This window comes from Argiope bruennichi, chromosome X2 (genome assembly GCF_947563725.1).
Source record: "Argiope bruennichi chromosome X2, qqArgBrue1.1, whole genome shotgun sequence".
Lineage (NCBI taxonomy): Eukaryota > Metazoa > Arthropoda > Arachnida > Araneae > Araneidae > Argiope > Argiope bruennichi.
In genome coordinates this window covers 87,663,163-87,679,054 of record NC_079163.1, presented here as the reverse complement: position 1 = coordinate 87,679,054, position 15,892 = coordinate 87,663,163, and the positions used below count along the sequence as shown (strand labels likewise).

The 15,892-nt window shown below is 30.1% G+C and overlaps 1 protein-coding gene across 1 annotated transcript in view; it reads right to left on the bottom strand.

The window, feature by feature from the left end:
- Positions 1-530: 530 nt before the first annotated feature.
- The window catches only part of LOC129960234 (uncharacterized), a 44,841-nt gene continuing 29,479 nt past the window's right edge, over positions 531-15,892 (bottom strand). Inside the window, exons 2-5 of the mRNA XM_056073496.1 lie at positions 7,053-10,223; positions 5,294-5,480; positions 2,747-3,341; positions 531-1,342 (exon numbers count right to left, since the gene is read on the bottom strand). Coding sequence (XP_055929471.1) covers positions 1,335-1,342; positions 2,747-3,341; positions 5,294-5,480; positions 7,053-10,204 — 3,942 coding nt within the window. The 5' untranslated portion in view covers positions 10,205-10,223 and the 3' untranslated portion in view covers positions 531-1,334. The remainder of the gene's footprint in view (positions 1,343-2,746; positions 3,342-5,293; positions 5,481-7,052; positions 10,224-15,892) is intronic.

Genomic DNA, 15,892 nt, shown 5'->3' with positions numbered 1-15,892 from the left:
TACATCATCAGTTTATTATGATATAACCCTAAAAAAGTTTTGTCAACGCCCCAGAATTATGCCCTATAAAGGGTTAAAGAATGTGCAAACAAAGAAAAAGAACTCTTAAATATTAAAAAAATGTGGAAGGTTGATTGTTCTTATGCACAAATGGAAAATAATTTTGTAAAAATACCAAAGCTATAATTAAGATTTGTTTTAAATGGCGATTTATTTATTTTTTATTATTCTACTGAACTGGAGTTTTAAGAATGGTTCATATTGAACACTTCGTTGAACAAAATTTCTTAAAATTTAAAATCAATTGAAATGCTCCAGTTTTAATTACATTAATAATATCGAAATCTTCACATTGTTTTCTCGCTTTTTAGAAAATATGTAAGCCATTTTTAGCGCAAAAGTCCATGATAATACTTTATTTTATGTTCCCTTCAAGTTCCATTCAACAGTAATTTGTTCATAAATATTTGAAAATAACTACACACAAAGTTCAATAAAAATATATTACTTTATTTAAATATTGCCACCGAAATTCAAATGTTGTTTATTATCTATACAAGTGATATACCAAGAAACACCAATTAATAACATTCTCCTTTTTCTTTAAATTATGAAATGACAATTTTTGATTCATTAAAAGAAAAGATTACAGTTCAGCAAGTGAAAAAATTTGTGTGTCGATAGATTATGTCACAAAATGACGGACGAATTTGAAGTACCAACATTAAAACAAAAATATACAAATGTTTTCATCCAGATATACTTAATTATATTCACTAATAACGATACATTTATGAGTCAACCGTTTATGGCATTCTCAATCATTTACTAAACAAAAGTAAGAAAGAAAATTCTTTAGATATAGTGAGGTCAATGTAGTCAAGGATTTGAAAGCATTCCATCCATCAGTTCATTATGTATATATATATTATTTCTTTATTCAAATATTGCACCGAAATCTAAATATTGTTTATTATCTATGCAAGTGATATACCAAGAAAAAATCATTAATAAAATTCCTTCCTTTTCTTGAAATTATGAAATGGCAATTTTTGCTTCTATAAAAGAAAAGATGCACAGCTCAACATGTTAAAATATTTGTGTTTCAATAAAATATGTCACAATATGAAGGACGAATTTGAAGCATCCACATTCACACAGAATATAGTTATTTTCATCCAAATACACTTAAATAATTTCAAAAACAGAACATTATATATTTATTCTTTAATATTTGTTTATCAATATATAAGTAAAATGGAATAATTTGTATATTGAAATTTGTTTGCCACCAACTATAACCTTTGTACATAGTTGTTCTTTAGGATTCACTCCTAGCAAGCTGCAAAGAAAAATAAAAAGGGTTTAATACATAAACACTTGGAAAGCAAATCTCATATAAAAAGTTTTGCCTCTATTATGTCTGGGTACATCAGCGTCAAAACTTGAATTTAAATAAACTTATTTTACTTAATCACTGTCTAACTGCAACTTAGTCAGAATAATAATAGGAAAGGTATTAATTGATATATTTACGAATAAACCATTTGTGGCATTCTAAAGCATTTACTGACACAAAAAAGGAAGGAAAAAACTTTAAATATAGTCATGTCAATGTAGCCAATGCTCTGAAAATATTTCATCTATCATCTATCTAAACTTGAACTTTTTTTTACACATCTTGAATAAATATCAGATGTAAAAGAGGATTTGATCTAAACAAGTATCACAGTACTTTGCATCAGAAATTTATGCATTTCCTGATAGATGTAATGATTATAAGGCAAAACAATTACATCACATTTCGCACATTCCTGCATTGTTTTTACATAAATTTTCTTTTCGTAGAACACTAATGAAGAATCTTTCGAAATACTTGAAATGAGTAGATACTGATCTACTCAGTGAAATAAAAGTGAGTAGCTAGCTTAACTTCAAGCAACTTAAAATTTATTTTAAAACATTCAAATTATAGTAACATATATATGTATTGGCCAACACAAAATTAAAATATGCATAGATTTAAGTATGTTCAACATGCACTTCTAATGCATTTTAAACGATAGGTAAATATTTACTTCAATTTTACTTCTAAAAAAATTCATGTTTTAAGTGAAAATATAATTATCATTTAGTTTTTCATTAGTAAAGTTTGTCTTTACTTTGTATATATTTGGTAAATTTTTATAAAAAGATGATATTTTTGCTACAGAAAGCAATATCATTGGGAAAAAAAAAAGATTAGTTTCGGAAATGCAAACATTTAATATTAAAACCAAAGCATGTGAAAGCGCAATTTTCAAAGTATGTGTAATGCATTTGGCTATGCAGTTAAGCAAAGTTCAAAGCTTTTAGAAGGCTGAAATCGCTTTTCATAAGGCATTATTGGTTCAATAATAGTTAAAATTGGCAAAAAAGAAAATATTCCAGCATGAGTTCATTGATATAAAACGTAATAATGATAGGAAAAAGAATGTAATATGATTATGTACACTGAATTAAATTAACATTTTGTTAGTAAAGGGAGCCGGAAAAAATATTTAAAAATAACTAGAAAAAGCGTATAAATAAAATTGATTCATTTCCAAGTAAAATTCTCAGCAATGTTTTTAGTTTACTTAAGAATAAAGAATAATTTGAGATATAATTGAGAAATATTTTAGTTTGAGTACTCTGGTGTTAATTATTGTTGATTTGTTCAAAATCAGAACAATTAGTTTTACTTAAAAATGTGAATTCTACTTACTGGGAATTCTCTGCTGAGTCATTATGGCACGGTTGTTAGGACTCTTAGGGTAAGAAGGCAACCTTCCATTTGGAATATGCCCATTCATTTGTGACTTCACCCTGGCTGCATTTCTGTGAGGATGATTTCTTGAAAAGGAAGGTTCTCTTGATTCTCCTGAAAATTTCTTCCTTTGATTTCTGCCATTTTGCGGTCTTTGGTGGCGTACTTCTCTAACATCACTTCCGCTGTCGTCGCTGTCATAATCACATGATTGAAACTTTCGGGTCCTTTTCTCGAAATCTCTCGCCTTTTTGCGAACATTTTCTTTCAGTTCCTTTTGAAAATGAGAAGTGGAAAAGAGATTTGAAGATGCTCTTTCAGAGTCCATTTTCCGAACGGGATCATAATCAGGTGAATCTTCTTTTCTTCTTTCTATGGCGTAGTAGGAATGGGATTCAAAAGTGCGACCGCTGTTTGTTCTGCAGAGCTTCGTATGCAGTTCATATTCTTCCATCGAGTCCTCAAGAAAGTTAGTCTCATTCAGATCTGATGCTAGACCTGTGCCATTCTGTTTTATTCCGTTATCGTGTGTATTCTGTTTGTTAGAATGCAACTGAAAATAAAAGAATACACATTAATTTATATTAAGTAGAAACCGTTGCTTTCAAAGTGAAAATTAATAGTTCCATTAGATTTATATTTATTACAAAAATTTTATAAAGAAATTGTTATTTAAAATGATAGTAAAAAAACCTAATGAAAATGCATTTCATTAAGTGTATAAAAATCTTTAGTGACCTCTCACACACGAGAAAAGAGATAAAGTAGCTTCCGATGCAATACAAATAAAAATATTAGGTCTTTAATGCAAGCTGTATCCTATTATTTTAATTAAAATACTTCACATTTTCATTAGAAAATATAATGGTTAACCGCTGTTGGTTTACTTAAAATTCAGAGTGATTTTTTTCTCATAGAAATATAATTTATATCCTACAAACTTTACGAAAACTCTATATGAAAAACAAAATATATAATAATTAAGAAAGGATAGATAAGACTGAAAATGAAAAAGAAGTGGAACATATTTTCATTCGCATTAAAACATTCAATCAAGTTCTTGCTTTATAAAAAATGATTAAATTTAAAAATATCCAAAAAATTGCTATATTGCATAAAACAATTTATGCTGTCTTCTTAAATCCAGTTATTTATTTATTTGTCAGCAAGAACAATTTATTCATAATATGCAGAATCTGTTAAATTCAGGCACATTATTTATTCCCTTAGTCTCTTAAACTGCATTTTGCTGATGTTTGATATACAGATGTCTTAAAATTGATATCTTCCCGCAGTGAGATTTGTTCGTGCTTTTCCTCAATTTTCATTAGAGAAGAATATAAGAAACAGAATTTTCAATGAAGCAACGTTGACAACGGTAATAAAATGCTTGAGTATTTAAACAGCTAACAACGGCTATCCTACTCTTTTATTAGGATTTTTTAATTATTATTATTTCGTGCAGAATGTGCTGGATATTTTTATTTTTATGAGTATGGAGGTTTCAGTATTTCTTACTACAAAATAAGAGAAAAGAACATTAGAAATCAAATTCCCAAAATGTCGCAGCATTTTAGAGTTTCCGGAATTCTAATTTATCTCTTTAATATACTCTAATTTTTCTCAAAATACGATTATTTGCAGAATGAGAACTAAATGAAACATTTATCTAAATTTTATGTAACTTTCAAATTTTAATATAATTTTTATTCATTTATGACTGATAGATTGCGTGTCTGTACTCTGATAGTAAAATTCTAATAGTCACCAAATGAGGGATGTTCCACCAATTCTGGTAAAAGAGCTTGATATCATAGGTTGATCTCAATGGCCGCGGAGAAGAGGGATCGGAGTTAGAAGATAAGCGGTCAGAAAGAGGGCTGTTATTTTTTTAAAAAGGAAAGGGGGATCGTCACTTATTAAACGAACTCTAATATTTCTATTTTTTAGGTCAATGCCCTTTATCCATGTTTAATATAAGTGTGTAATAATTTCTTATTAATCTATGCTCTAAAAAATATTTCCTAATCACTCGAATTCAATTTTACTGTAACTTTAACTTCTGAGTTGGGCGAGCCATTATTTTTCGCCCAGAACTAAAACACTGTGCTAACAAATTCTTTTCAAAAATTATTTAAGCTAAAAATATTTTTTCACGCTCTATTTTTCTTGCTTTCTGCTTTCTTATTTGGTTCGCTACACAATGCTTATAGTCGCTTGGACAAAGAAATCGTGACAAAATATAAAAAATAGACCATTTTCTTTAAATTATGAAGAATAAAAATAGCTAAAGAACTCTACGCCTTTACAGAATACAGAAAAAAGATAGGTTAGAGTTTTAAAAAATGTGTGTAATCAATGAAATTCTAGTGGATCAACCGAGTTCTAGCAAGAACTCGGTTGAAAGAATTTTACTCTGCTACATAGTAAAAATTAGTATGAGTAGAGATGAATGGAGGTCTTTTCAAAGTCTTACTTGATGAAAATTCACCGCATTTATCATACCTGATCTCTAATGCATTTCTGTGATTCAACTGCCTTCGAAATCATCGACTTGGAAATAGAAGACAATTTGGTATCATTTGGTGGAGACACTTTCTGGCTTTCTTTTCTTGAAAGCTCATACGCTTTGGAGACGAAATTATTGTTGCAAAGGCTGCAATGAGCTTCATTACCATGAATGCACTTGGGCCTGTAACATAAACCACAAACAATTAGTTTTTATCGATATAGCTTAAATAAAACTGTTTATTAAAATGCTTATTGTCAGGGCCGGATTATTAAACAGGCAAGGTAGACTGTTGTCTAGTGACCCCACAGTTTTAGAGGCGCCCGAGCTTTCCAGATTTTGTTGTAGTCTCTTCAAAATTATTCCATTTTGTGCTTTCACTTAATTATAAAGACCGTGCAAGAAAATGGCATTAAAATTAAAATCAATTTTCTTTTAAATTTTGGAATGTTATTCTAGTAATATTTCGAATTAATTGTCATTTGTAAGTTTTATTTTATAATTCTAAAAGCATTTGGTGATTTATAACAGAAAAAAATGTTTGATTTTATATTTATTATTTCAATTGTATAATTTTTTTTACTGTTTTACTACATCATTTTATAATATGCTTAAAATTACTTTTTAACTTTAATTGAGCGTATTTTTTACGCGATATACTGAAACCAACTCTTTCTAAAACAATAAGCAAATGAATGTTTTGGTATTTCATTTTGTTAAAATGTGCTTATTAAAACTACTTTAAAAAAATAGAGGACGTTAAAAGTTAAGAAAAAGAAAAAAGACTTGCATTACTTAAGGGTCCCTAGAAGAATTATTTCGGCCCTGCCTATTCGTTAATCATAATGATTACAACAAAACACATATGAAGAAAGAGTGAAAAGCACTGAAATGCATATTTAATCGAAAAATAATGCCATGTTTTGATATGATAAATGTGATTTGGTTCGAAATACTCAAAATATTACTCAATAATTAAATTTAGTAGTAAGAAATAGCTGGATTTAAATCAATTCCTTCTAATAATTTGCTCACACGAATTAAAATTTAAAAAATCACAAATCCCTTTTTAAGAATTATTTTAAAGAATATCCATTATGGCTTTTCACTATATCTCAATTTCTCATGGCTTTTTTAAGTTTTTGTTATGCGAATGAACAACAAAAAGCCTAACTACTACTTAGATCTAAATAATTAAAGAGACGACTTTGTCACTTAATTTCACATGAAATTCTGACCTGTAGTTGGTAAAGTTTTATAATATCTAAATTTACATTTAATAAAAAAATTGAATTCTTTAAAAAGATCTGCATATCCCAAGATGCAAATACTTCACACTTTCTTAAAAATGTCAAAATAGCCGTTTGGATTTTTAACAACTCAGGCAACAAATTCGAAAGGAAATAAGCAAACAAGACCTAACATAGAAATTACACAATATTACAAGTTTTTCAGAAAAATATTTAATTATTTTAGCAAAACTTTTCTGAAAAAAGATTTTTATTGCATTAAAAATTTATCTTTATTATATTATTTGTTGAATTTATTCAATCAAACAGCCTGAAAAATTTCAACGAAAAATCAGTTTCTTATCATAAGTTTTGTAAGTGAAGAGTAACCAAGACTCAATGTTAGTTTCAAAACGATGATATCCACTAAAAAAATAGTTTATCCAAATCAAATATATTAAACTGGTTTAATATTACAAATTTTCCAAAATTTTGGAAGCAATTCATAAAGACTTATAATTTTTACCTTCCGCTTTTATAAAAATTGTTATGAGCACTCGATCTTTCTGATGAGTCATGGTTTTTTCCGTCCATCTGTTTGCAGTCATCGCTGGAGGACCGTCCTCCTTCTGGTTCAGGTCTAGTTGGACTCAAACCTTGGTAATCCCTACTCTGACGTTTCAACCATTTTTTCATACCAGTTGGTTGCTGCCATTTATTGGACTCTTCCATAACATCTTGCCCGTTTCTGAAAGATTGCACTTTGCCATCACCTGGTTCTGGAAAACCACCATATTGCACATTTGGTTTAATTTTCGGTAAATTATCAGCGAATTCAGTAATATCATGTTTAGGTGATTTGTTGAATCCAGTCTCATTCGATTGAGACTTCTCTTGTAAATTTAATATACGTAATTGGTGTCTGATATTAATTTTCTCTTTATCTCTTTGTTTTCGAAATTCTTCCTCTACTTGGTTCATCCATTCAATTTCTTGCTGTCTTTTTCGCTCTCTTGCCTCTGCTTCTCGAGCTAATTTTTCTTCCAATTTCTTTTTTTCTTCCTGTCTAACGGTGCTTTGATAAGAAAATTTCTTCCGACCACTTGGTTTCTTGATAACTAATTCACTATCTGTATTAACATGAATATCTTCAACAGGAGGCGTTTTTGGTTTTGGAGGTGTGGTATTTGTCCTGTATTCTGGAAGATAAATAACATGACCTTCAGTAGATTGATAAGGAAAAGATTTTCTCCATTCAGTGTTAATATTATTGCTGCTGTGAGCTGTTGTCAACTTATTTCGCATTCGTTCTTGATGAACAGCTTTCGATTCAGAATTGCTTCTTCGGATATGATCTAATATATACAATTCAGGCGATTCATTCTCAGTTTTGGCATTACTTTCCACATTTAAGTTATTAATAAAATTAGGGAGACTTCGACTTAAAGACCAATTAGGATCTAAACCTTTACTTTCATCCACAGGAGCTTTTAACCGTAAACCTAAAGCCTTCTTCAAATTTCTCAGGCTGTTAAAATGCTGACCTTCTGCATTTTTGTAACTTTTCTTTCTCCTCCCTTTGCTTCTATTTTTTTCTTTATCAGTAACTATCTGTTCATCAATGCCATTTCTTTGGTCAGTCCTTGGTAGTGATCTAGAAGGGAACATTAAATTTGGCATTGAAAATTTTGCTTGTGCACTAATTTTGTGCCTGCCGGGTGAATTGTTTCTATTTTCTACTGGTGAATCATCAGTTCCACATTCGCTATCATCAGCAAGATCATGCTGAGGAATCCACAAAGCGCTAGTTTCCTCCACTAACAATGGTGCTGATGGAGTATTGCACATAACATTATTGTTCATCAAAAGCGCATCATAACTTTCATTAAGTAGCATTGGACTTCCTGCATCTGGTGAGATACCTGAATCGCCACTACGATCTTGAATAAGTCTTCTAGGCGCAACAGGTCTATTTATTCGACATATCTTTTCTTCCATTATGTCATCAGCATCATCACTACTTACATCCGATCTCTGCTGATGAGATTTGAAAAAATCTAAATTTATAGATTTCCATACATCTGTTGGTGAAAACCGTGATAATTCTACAGGCCTTCGAGGTAATGTAGGACGAAGTTGAAGATCTATTTCCATTTCTTCCTCTGAGGCTGAAGAAACAGAAACGGCTCCTTCTGGAAGCATTGTTGGAATTGGTTCTTGTATAATTGAATCCCATTTATTAAGTCTACTACTAGGCTCAGGATATATTATTTCACTATCATTATGAGACTTCAGTTCTGTTTGTACTTGCCGTTCATAACTTCTAGTTGAACATTCAATGCGATATTCTTTCCAGCTTTCGGAAGTCCTTTTGTAGATCGGCGCTTTCCTTATAAAATTTTGGGAATTTGAATGCTCTGCACTTGATCTCTCTGGCCCTTGTCCATACTTATCATATCTTATATTCTGTTGATCCGGAGAATTTCTATGATTATACGGTGGAGGAGCTCTATGACTGTGTGGTGGAGTACTGTCCACTGCAATAGTTTCATTCCGCCCTTGATCTTTAAATGCACTGATATCTCTTGGGTGTTTCATGGATAATTTAAAAGAGGAATTTCGACATTCTTGCCCTCTTTCTAATCTTTCACATCTTTTCTTGGCGGCCTCAGCAATGGCATCTTTCAAAGCCGGACCAATTAATTTCGTTTCATTTCCATTACGAGACACGTTGTATCCGTCAGACACATGGTTGGCACGGCGTAAGCTATTATTTCTATAACATCTATCATTTCTGTTTTCAGCACACTCTCTTAGCCTTTGTTCTTCACATCTGTCTAGAGATTTGCATCTCTGCCTGGGAAATTTATCCACGGCATTCTCTGGAGGTTGCTTTGTAAATTTCCATTTGTCTACAGTACGTCTGTTTTTTTCATAACTTTTGCTCTGAGCTCTAGAATTTCTGCTGTCATCATTACCTCTGTTGTAATCAGGAGGAGGAGGTGGTGGAGGAGGAGGCATTTCTTCTGGAGGAATTGGAGGTAGAGGTCTTCTTGGTGTATCATTGTTATCGTAGTGAGAATGGGAACTGTTAGGTCTCTGAGTTTCCTCTTTATAATGGGACGGGGATCTACCTAAAGTTCTGGGCAAAGTGTTGGATTGTGGAGGTTCAGGTGCACGCTTTTTCTTTCTCGATTTGATTTTTGCTTTGCTAGGACTTACTGCGATAATACTCCGTTTGCAAAAATTTCCTTCTTGGTCACCTCTGTCATCTGGATCTGATTCCTCTTCCTCGGAATCGTTGTCATTTTCATTCATCATCATTCGGACTATGTCCGGGTCGCTGTGCGATTTCCGATGACCGTACATTGTTTGGAAGGACGTTTTCTCGGTTGTAGGCTGTAAGGAGTGACATTTTTTCTGGAGGAGTTGGACAAATTCCGTTTCCGGCGTGGAAGAGGGGACCTTTCTTCCACTGATCGTCCCACCGTTCTGAAGAATATTTCCATTGTCTGTACTACGTAATCTTTGTGATCCATTGGTAGGGGCTGGGAGAACGCGATTTTCAGGGCTGGCAAATTTGGCAACGCTGAGTTTCTTTCCTCGTCCTTCCTTCTGATGACCGTTCAAAAGTGATGGAGTAAAGCGAGATACAGATTGAGAATGCGAATTACCCATGGATTTCCTTATCACTCAGCTGCAAAAGAGAAAAAGAAAAATTAATATAAATATCATTAACATGCAAATAGATCGGGTTATACCCACAAGAACTTCAACACAATTAAATCCAAACTAACATTCAGTTGAGAAAGTAAAACATAAAATCATTTTTAGTTTTTAATCGTATTTTGAGAAAGAAAAAAAATTGCCTTATGCGTTCCAATGGTTTTCAGCGAATGTTTTATTTTGTTAGAATTTCTCGAAAAAAGTAATTTAAAAATATTAAGAAATGTGTGAAGAATGTATGCTTGTTTAATCTTTAGTAATAACTATTATTCTGTATCAAGGTTTTCATGTAAAATTCGACTATTTCATTTAGTTTGTGTGAGAGGATTGGAAATTTTTATTTTTCTACAGTTTAACTGACATTATATATAAAATTATGAAATAAATAAAAAAGACTTATAAAAATTGAATAAGTATAAAAGATGCTCTATAATCTTGTGTGCAGAAATTATTTTTAAGCTTATTTATCTATGGTTTCTTTTATCTTAGAAGATCCCCGTATGTGAAACACATTCATTGATTTTTTTTTTTTATCCCTACTGAACATTAAGCATGAAATTTATTTAAAATGTCATTTAGAAACCAGTTTTTTACATCATTCGAAATTGTTGGATGGCTTAACATATGCAAATTAACAAACGAGTAACTTAGGAGCTTTTATTGAAAGAATAAAAATGGCTTTTAATGTCTTACTTCCATGAATTTTAAGTCAAATAAAACCACCTTTCTTGCGTTCCAGTGAAAATTATGCGAAGAAAAATATTTAAATAATTCTACCAGGCGAGCGAGCACAGCAGTCGACATAATTAACAATTCCTTCAACTTCCTCATGGTGAGATTGGTTGTAATTTTTCCTGACGCGTAAATTTTCATTTTATATTTGTGATTTTACATATAAAAAAGCAATTCTATGCCATTAAATGATTTTATGGTGAAGAGTATTTGGATGCATCTAGTCGAAACTGTAATTCAATTTAAAGAAGTTCAGTGAAAGAGGTGCATTTATCTCGAATAAAATCTAATTTAACATAGTAAATTGCTGGCATCTTGAAAACATTTATATAGTTGTTTAAAAGCATTTATATTTTAATTTTGTTTAAAATCCTTTGACTCTGGGATGTAAAATACCATGATTTTCCACTCGACTATATATTTTTAAAATAGTTAATTAATCATAAAACCACTTACATTACTTTCAGGTGCTTTAATATTTTAAAATATATTCGAAGGAAACAACAAATAAATAATAAAATTTCCAATAAAAAAAAAATAGCACTGAAAGGAAATTTTTAAAATTAAGATTTGAATATGTAGGAAAGTTACTTTGGATGTTGGATTTCTAGGAATTCTACTTACCAAATGTTTTTTTTGCACTCTTTTTAATTTGACTCGCTTCAAGTTTGCAGAGATGGAATTTTTCAACTGAGTTTTCTCTTACTTCCTTATCAGCTAGAGTTTTGAAACTATGTACAATTTTGTGTTCTGGATGACAATCCACCATTTAAATATAATCATAATTTAATTAATTTTGAGTTAATCAGCTATTAATTAAATTTTGATTCTATCCACATGGCATTATAATGAATTAAGATTTCATAGTATTTATGATAACATTTTATAAATATAAATAAAAAATAAAGAAAATACATTTTTTTTTTCAAAAAAATTCTGCTAGTTTAAAAAAAAATCTCACTGGATTAAAAAGGAGAAACAGTTTTTCAAAACTGTTCCATTAAATTTATTTAATTTTTAGTTTGTTGTAATTCATTTATTATTGCATACTCAATTTAAAGGTCCTTTGATAAATACTGAGTGATTTCTAATAACATTGGTAAATATACTATATGTTTAAAATAATGGTTAAGAAAAGTGATTTAGGTGATAACATATGTAGCTATTCCTGTTTTAAATATATTATTTAAAAGATAACAAAATAATTGACTTTGCATGATAAATTCCGATGAAATACAAATTATATTTTTATTTCGATGGCAGCATAGTATCAATTCAAGATAGTTCGTTGTCTTCAAAATCTTTGTGAAAAAAGTGTGTTAACTGATGTCTTCACTTTCTGTCATTTTATAGGTATTTTAAGTCATTTTTAAAATTTTCATTTCATCCATGCATTTTACAATATCTTTATATCACTCTGGTTTCTTTTTATATACCTTTATAAAAAACAATTTATATTGGCACAAATTTTAATCAATTCGTTTATTTTAATAGCATACGGTTTGTTTAGCTAAGTTTAATCTCAAAATGATTTTAACATTTACACAATGATTAACAAACTTAAGGCGTTTTATTTTCATTTAAACCAGTTAAATGGATCTCTTAGAGCGGAATGCAACCGATATATCTTGACAAGCTTAACTATTTCTGAAAAAGTAGGGTTAAAATTACAAAGAACACATACCTATGTACTGCCTTACAGGAATGCTAAACGTAATGTATATATATTATTCAGAGGCTCCAAACACGAGACGGGCAGTGTTGCTTGTGTTATATGGTTAATTAAAATAAGATTATTAATAAGGAAATTTCGTATTTCTAAAGTAATTTATTCAAAAACGTCAAGGAGGATGTTGCTGATTATTTCAAAGAAAGGGAAATTTAACAAAGGAAGACGCGATAAATAAATTTAAATTAAACTGAATCTTTTAATCCAATAGGTATAGGCATTCGAGCTCATGTAAGGAAAATGTTTATGAAACAATACATTAATTATTTCTAAGCTGGGCGTCCCTAAATCGCCTTGATGTCTTCTGTTACTTTGAAAGTATTACATGAATTCTAATAAATAACGAATAAGGATCAGACTAAGCTTCATCAAAATATGTTTCTAATATTAAATATATCCCCTTATGATCACCAGTTTTGTACGAATAGTAAAATTCCCTTCTTTTTCATAGTAGCTACGAAATAAATATATTTAAGAAGATAATTAATAAATAAATTAAATTTATTAATATATAAAAAAATTACCCTTATAAAAAAACCGTATAACTCAGTAAAATTAAATTTCATCAACTTTCCTGATTATTTATTACCTAATATCCGACTGTTTTAGGATTAAAACAATGAAAAGATCTACTCAGGAGATGCACGGAAGCAATTTTCTCTATACCTGGCGGAACTTCGTCCCTAATATGAAAATAAATAAACGTAATTAAATAAAATGCAAAATAAGACAGAGGATCACCATTACAGGTTCAAGATAATTGAAAATTTGTTTAAAGTAAATGAAACTTTGAGATTTGAATGTGATGTGATGTAAATAAGGATTCTTTTTCTTCAAGTTAGGACAGAAAAGAGACTGCAACGGATGATATGAAAAGCTATTTAAATAAATAAATTAAAATAATATCATATATAAAATAATATTAAAATAATAATAATAAACCTTGGGTTTGTTTGGAGTTCTGTTGAATAACGGCTAACTTTGGTTGGTCGTAGGCCCCCCAAAAAACTAATATACTTTCAAAAAATTTTATTGCTTACATCATTGCTTCTTCTTTTATGACGAGACATCTGACAGAGAAAGTGGACTTCTTTTTCATATAAAATACTCAACAAGCCTTAAATAGGAATAGAATCGTACTCCTATGGCCTGACAATGCCATGCGTAAATCACCTTATTAATTGCGCGGCAGCAGTCAGTTTTCTTGCTAATATTCTCCAAAAGTCACAGATGAAACATATATAGCTTCTAATAAATCAGCAGTGTTGCGCATCCTTAATTTTTTGGTTCGAATAAGAAAACGAAAGAAAAAAAAATGTCATAAGTAAGAAAAGATTTATTTTAACTGTCAGACTTATATTTCAAATTATTAAAAGATAATTTATTATAAACGCGGTAAGGTTCTGCGTCACAATTATGGAACAAAAACATATGTTATTAAAAAAAATTATAATTAATCTGCTTTGATTCATAAAAAGTGGATTCGTGTTATATTACTATTACATCAAAACATTTTCATTACCAATGTTAAACAGTGATTACTTTGTCATATTTATATTTTATATCATCATTTGTATTATTTATTTTTTTCATCTACGCGCATTGATACTATTCAATTATAAATATCTGACATTAAATAAGTTACATAAAACATTTTGGTATTGTTGATTTTTACACTTTTTGCTTAAGAAAGTTGTGACACAGCAAATTTTCTGCAAAAAAAATTTGATGGTGGCTGTCTTAATGCCTTACCTCAATATTATACGCACACGCGATCTCTAGAAGATTATTTGTCTGCAGATTAGATTATTATCCTTTCGCACGCTATTGTCTAATTAAGCAGCATGCTAAGTAGTTCTAAGTCATACACAATGCCATCACTGACTATTCATGCGAGCGACGACTTGCGATCGCCATCTAAAGTCTGCGGCCAAGATCAGGGATAAAAGCCACCTCCAATACAGTGTTTTGTGGATAATTAAAATGCACCAATCAGCGAAGAATTTCTTCTTTTAATAAATGCAAACATTCCCGCAGTAAAAACAGGCTATTTACATTCTGAGCTATATATTTAAAGGAATGGGTTAAAAACCATTAAAATTTTCTGCTATTATTTATTTTGTTATCCGTTTAAAACTATCTCTTGTCCTATACCTGGCTCCTTATAAAACATTTTAATTCCACTTTGTTTTATATCTTTATTTTATTTATACTCTTTATAGGAAATTTATTAAGAAGAAACTTTGGCAATCGTTTATACTTTGATAAGTTTTACATATACATTAAAGAATAGATAGAGAAGAAAAAAAATCGCAAATGATTCCAAATTTGCCGTGAACTAGATAAATTAGTCTTATGTTACAGAAAGGACAAATACATATTTTGAAAATATCTCATAAATTTCTAAGATTTCGCAAATGTATTGATTTAGACATACACTGATTTAGCCAGATATATACCATAAAAATTTGTAGGCATTTATTGCGAGGATAACCGCTGGATCGGGTTTTTTCCCGATGAATTTGTAAATCAGACAATCTTAGATAATCATGAAAAACTATCACAATTTAATAAATATTTGATTTTCCATAGCATAAGAACTTACAATACATAAATTTGAAATACTTGTTTGGCGTATTTACATTATAACTGTAATATGTACAATGTTAAAAAATGAATGCTGATTGAGTATATACCTTTTATTTCAATACGAATAAAGCTATGCATGTACTTTTTAACGTTGATTACATTTTCATCGTAAGATAGTCAGAGAGTAACTGCCAAAGTATATATCAACAAAAAAGAATACACGAATATTTCTGCATTTCTTTTCCTTTGCTAACTTCTAACTCTTTCACTGAGGAATACTGGAAGAATCTAGTGGAAACGATACATCAGCTGTTAATATTACGGCAAAAAAGTATGCGGTGTACCATTATGTACAATAAATCGACATTCAACTCATGTAACCGCCTATTTCAATTTTCCACATTTTATAGGAGAAGGAAATAATTGAATTTTCTCCACCAATAATGAATATATTTTATTCTTTCCCTCATCTAACATGAACATGTCGTCCCATTCTCATACCAGCTATGGATGGTGGATCAGAAATATTCATTATTAGTCGTGAAAAAAAAAGCCTTTTTTTTATTATTATTATTCTTTTCCTCTTGTTA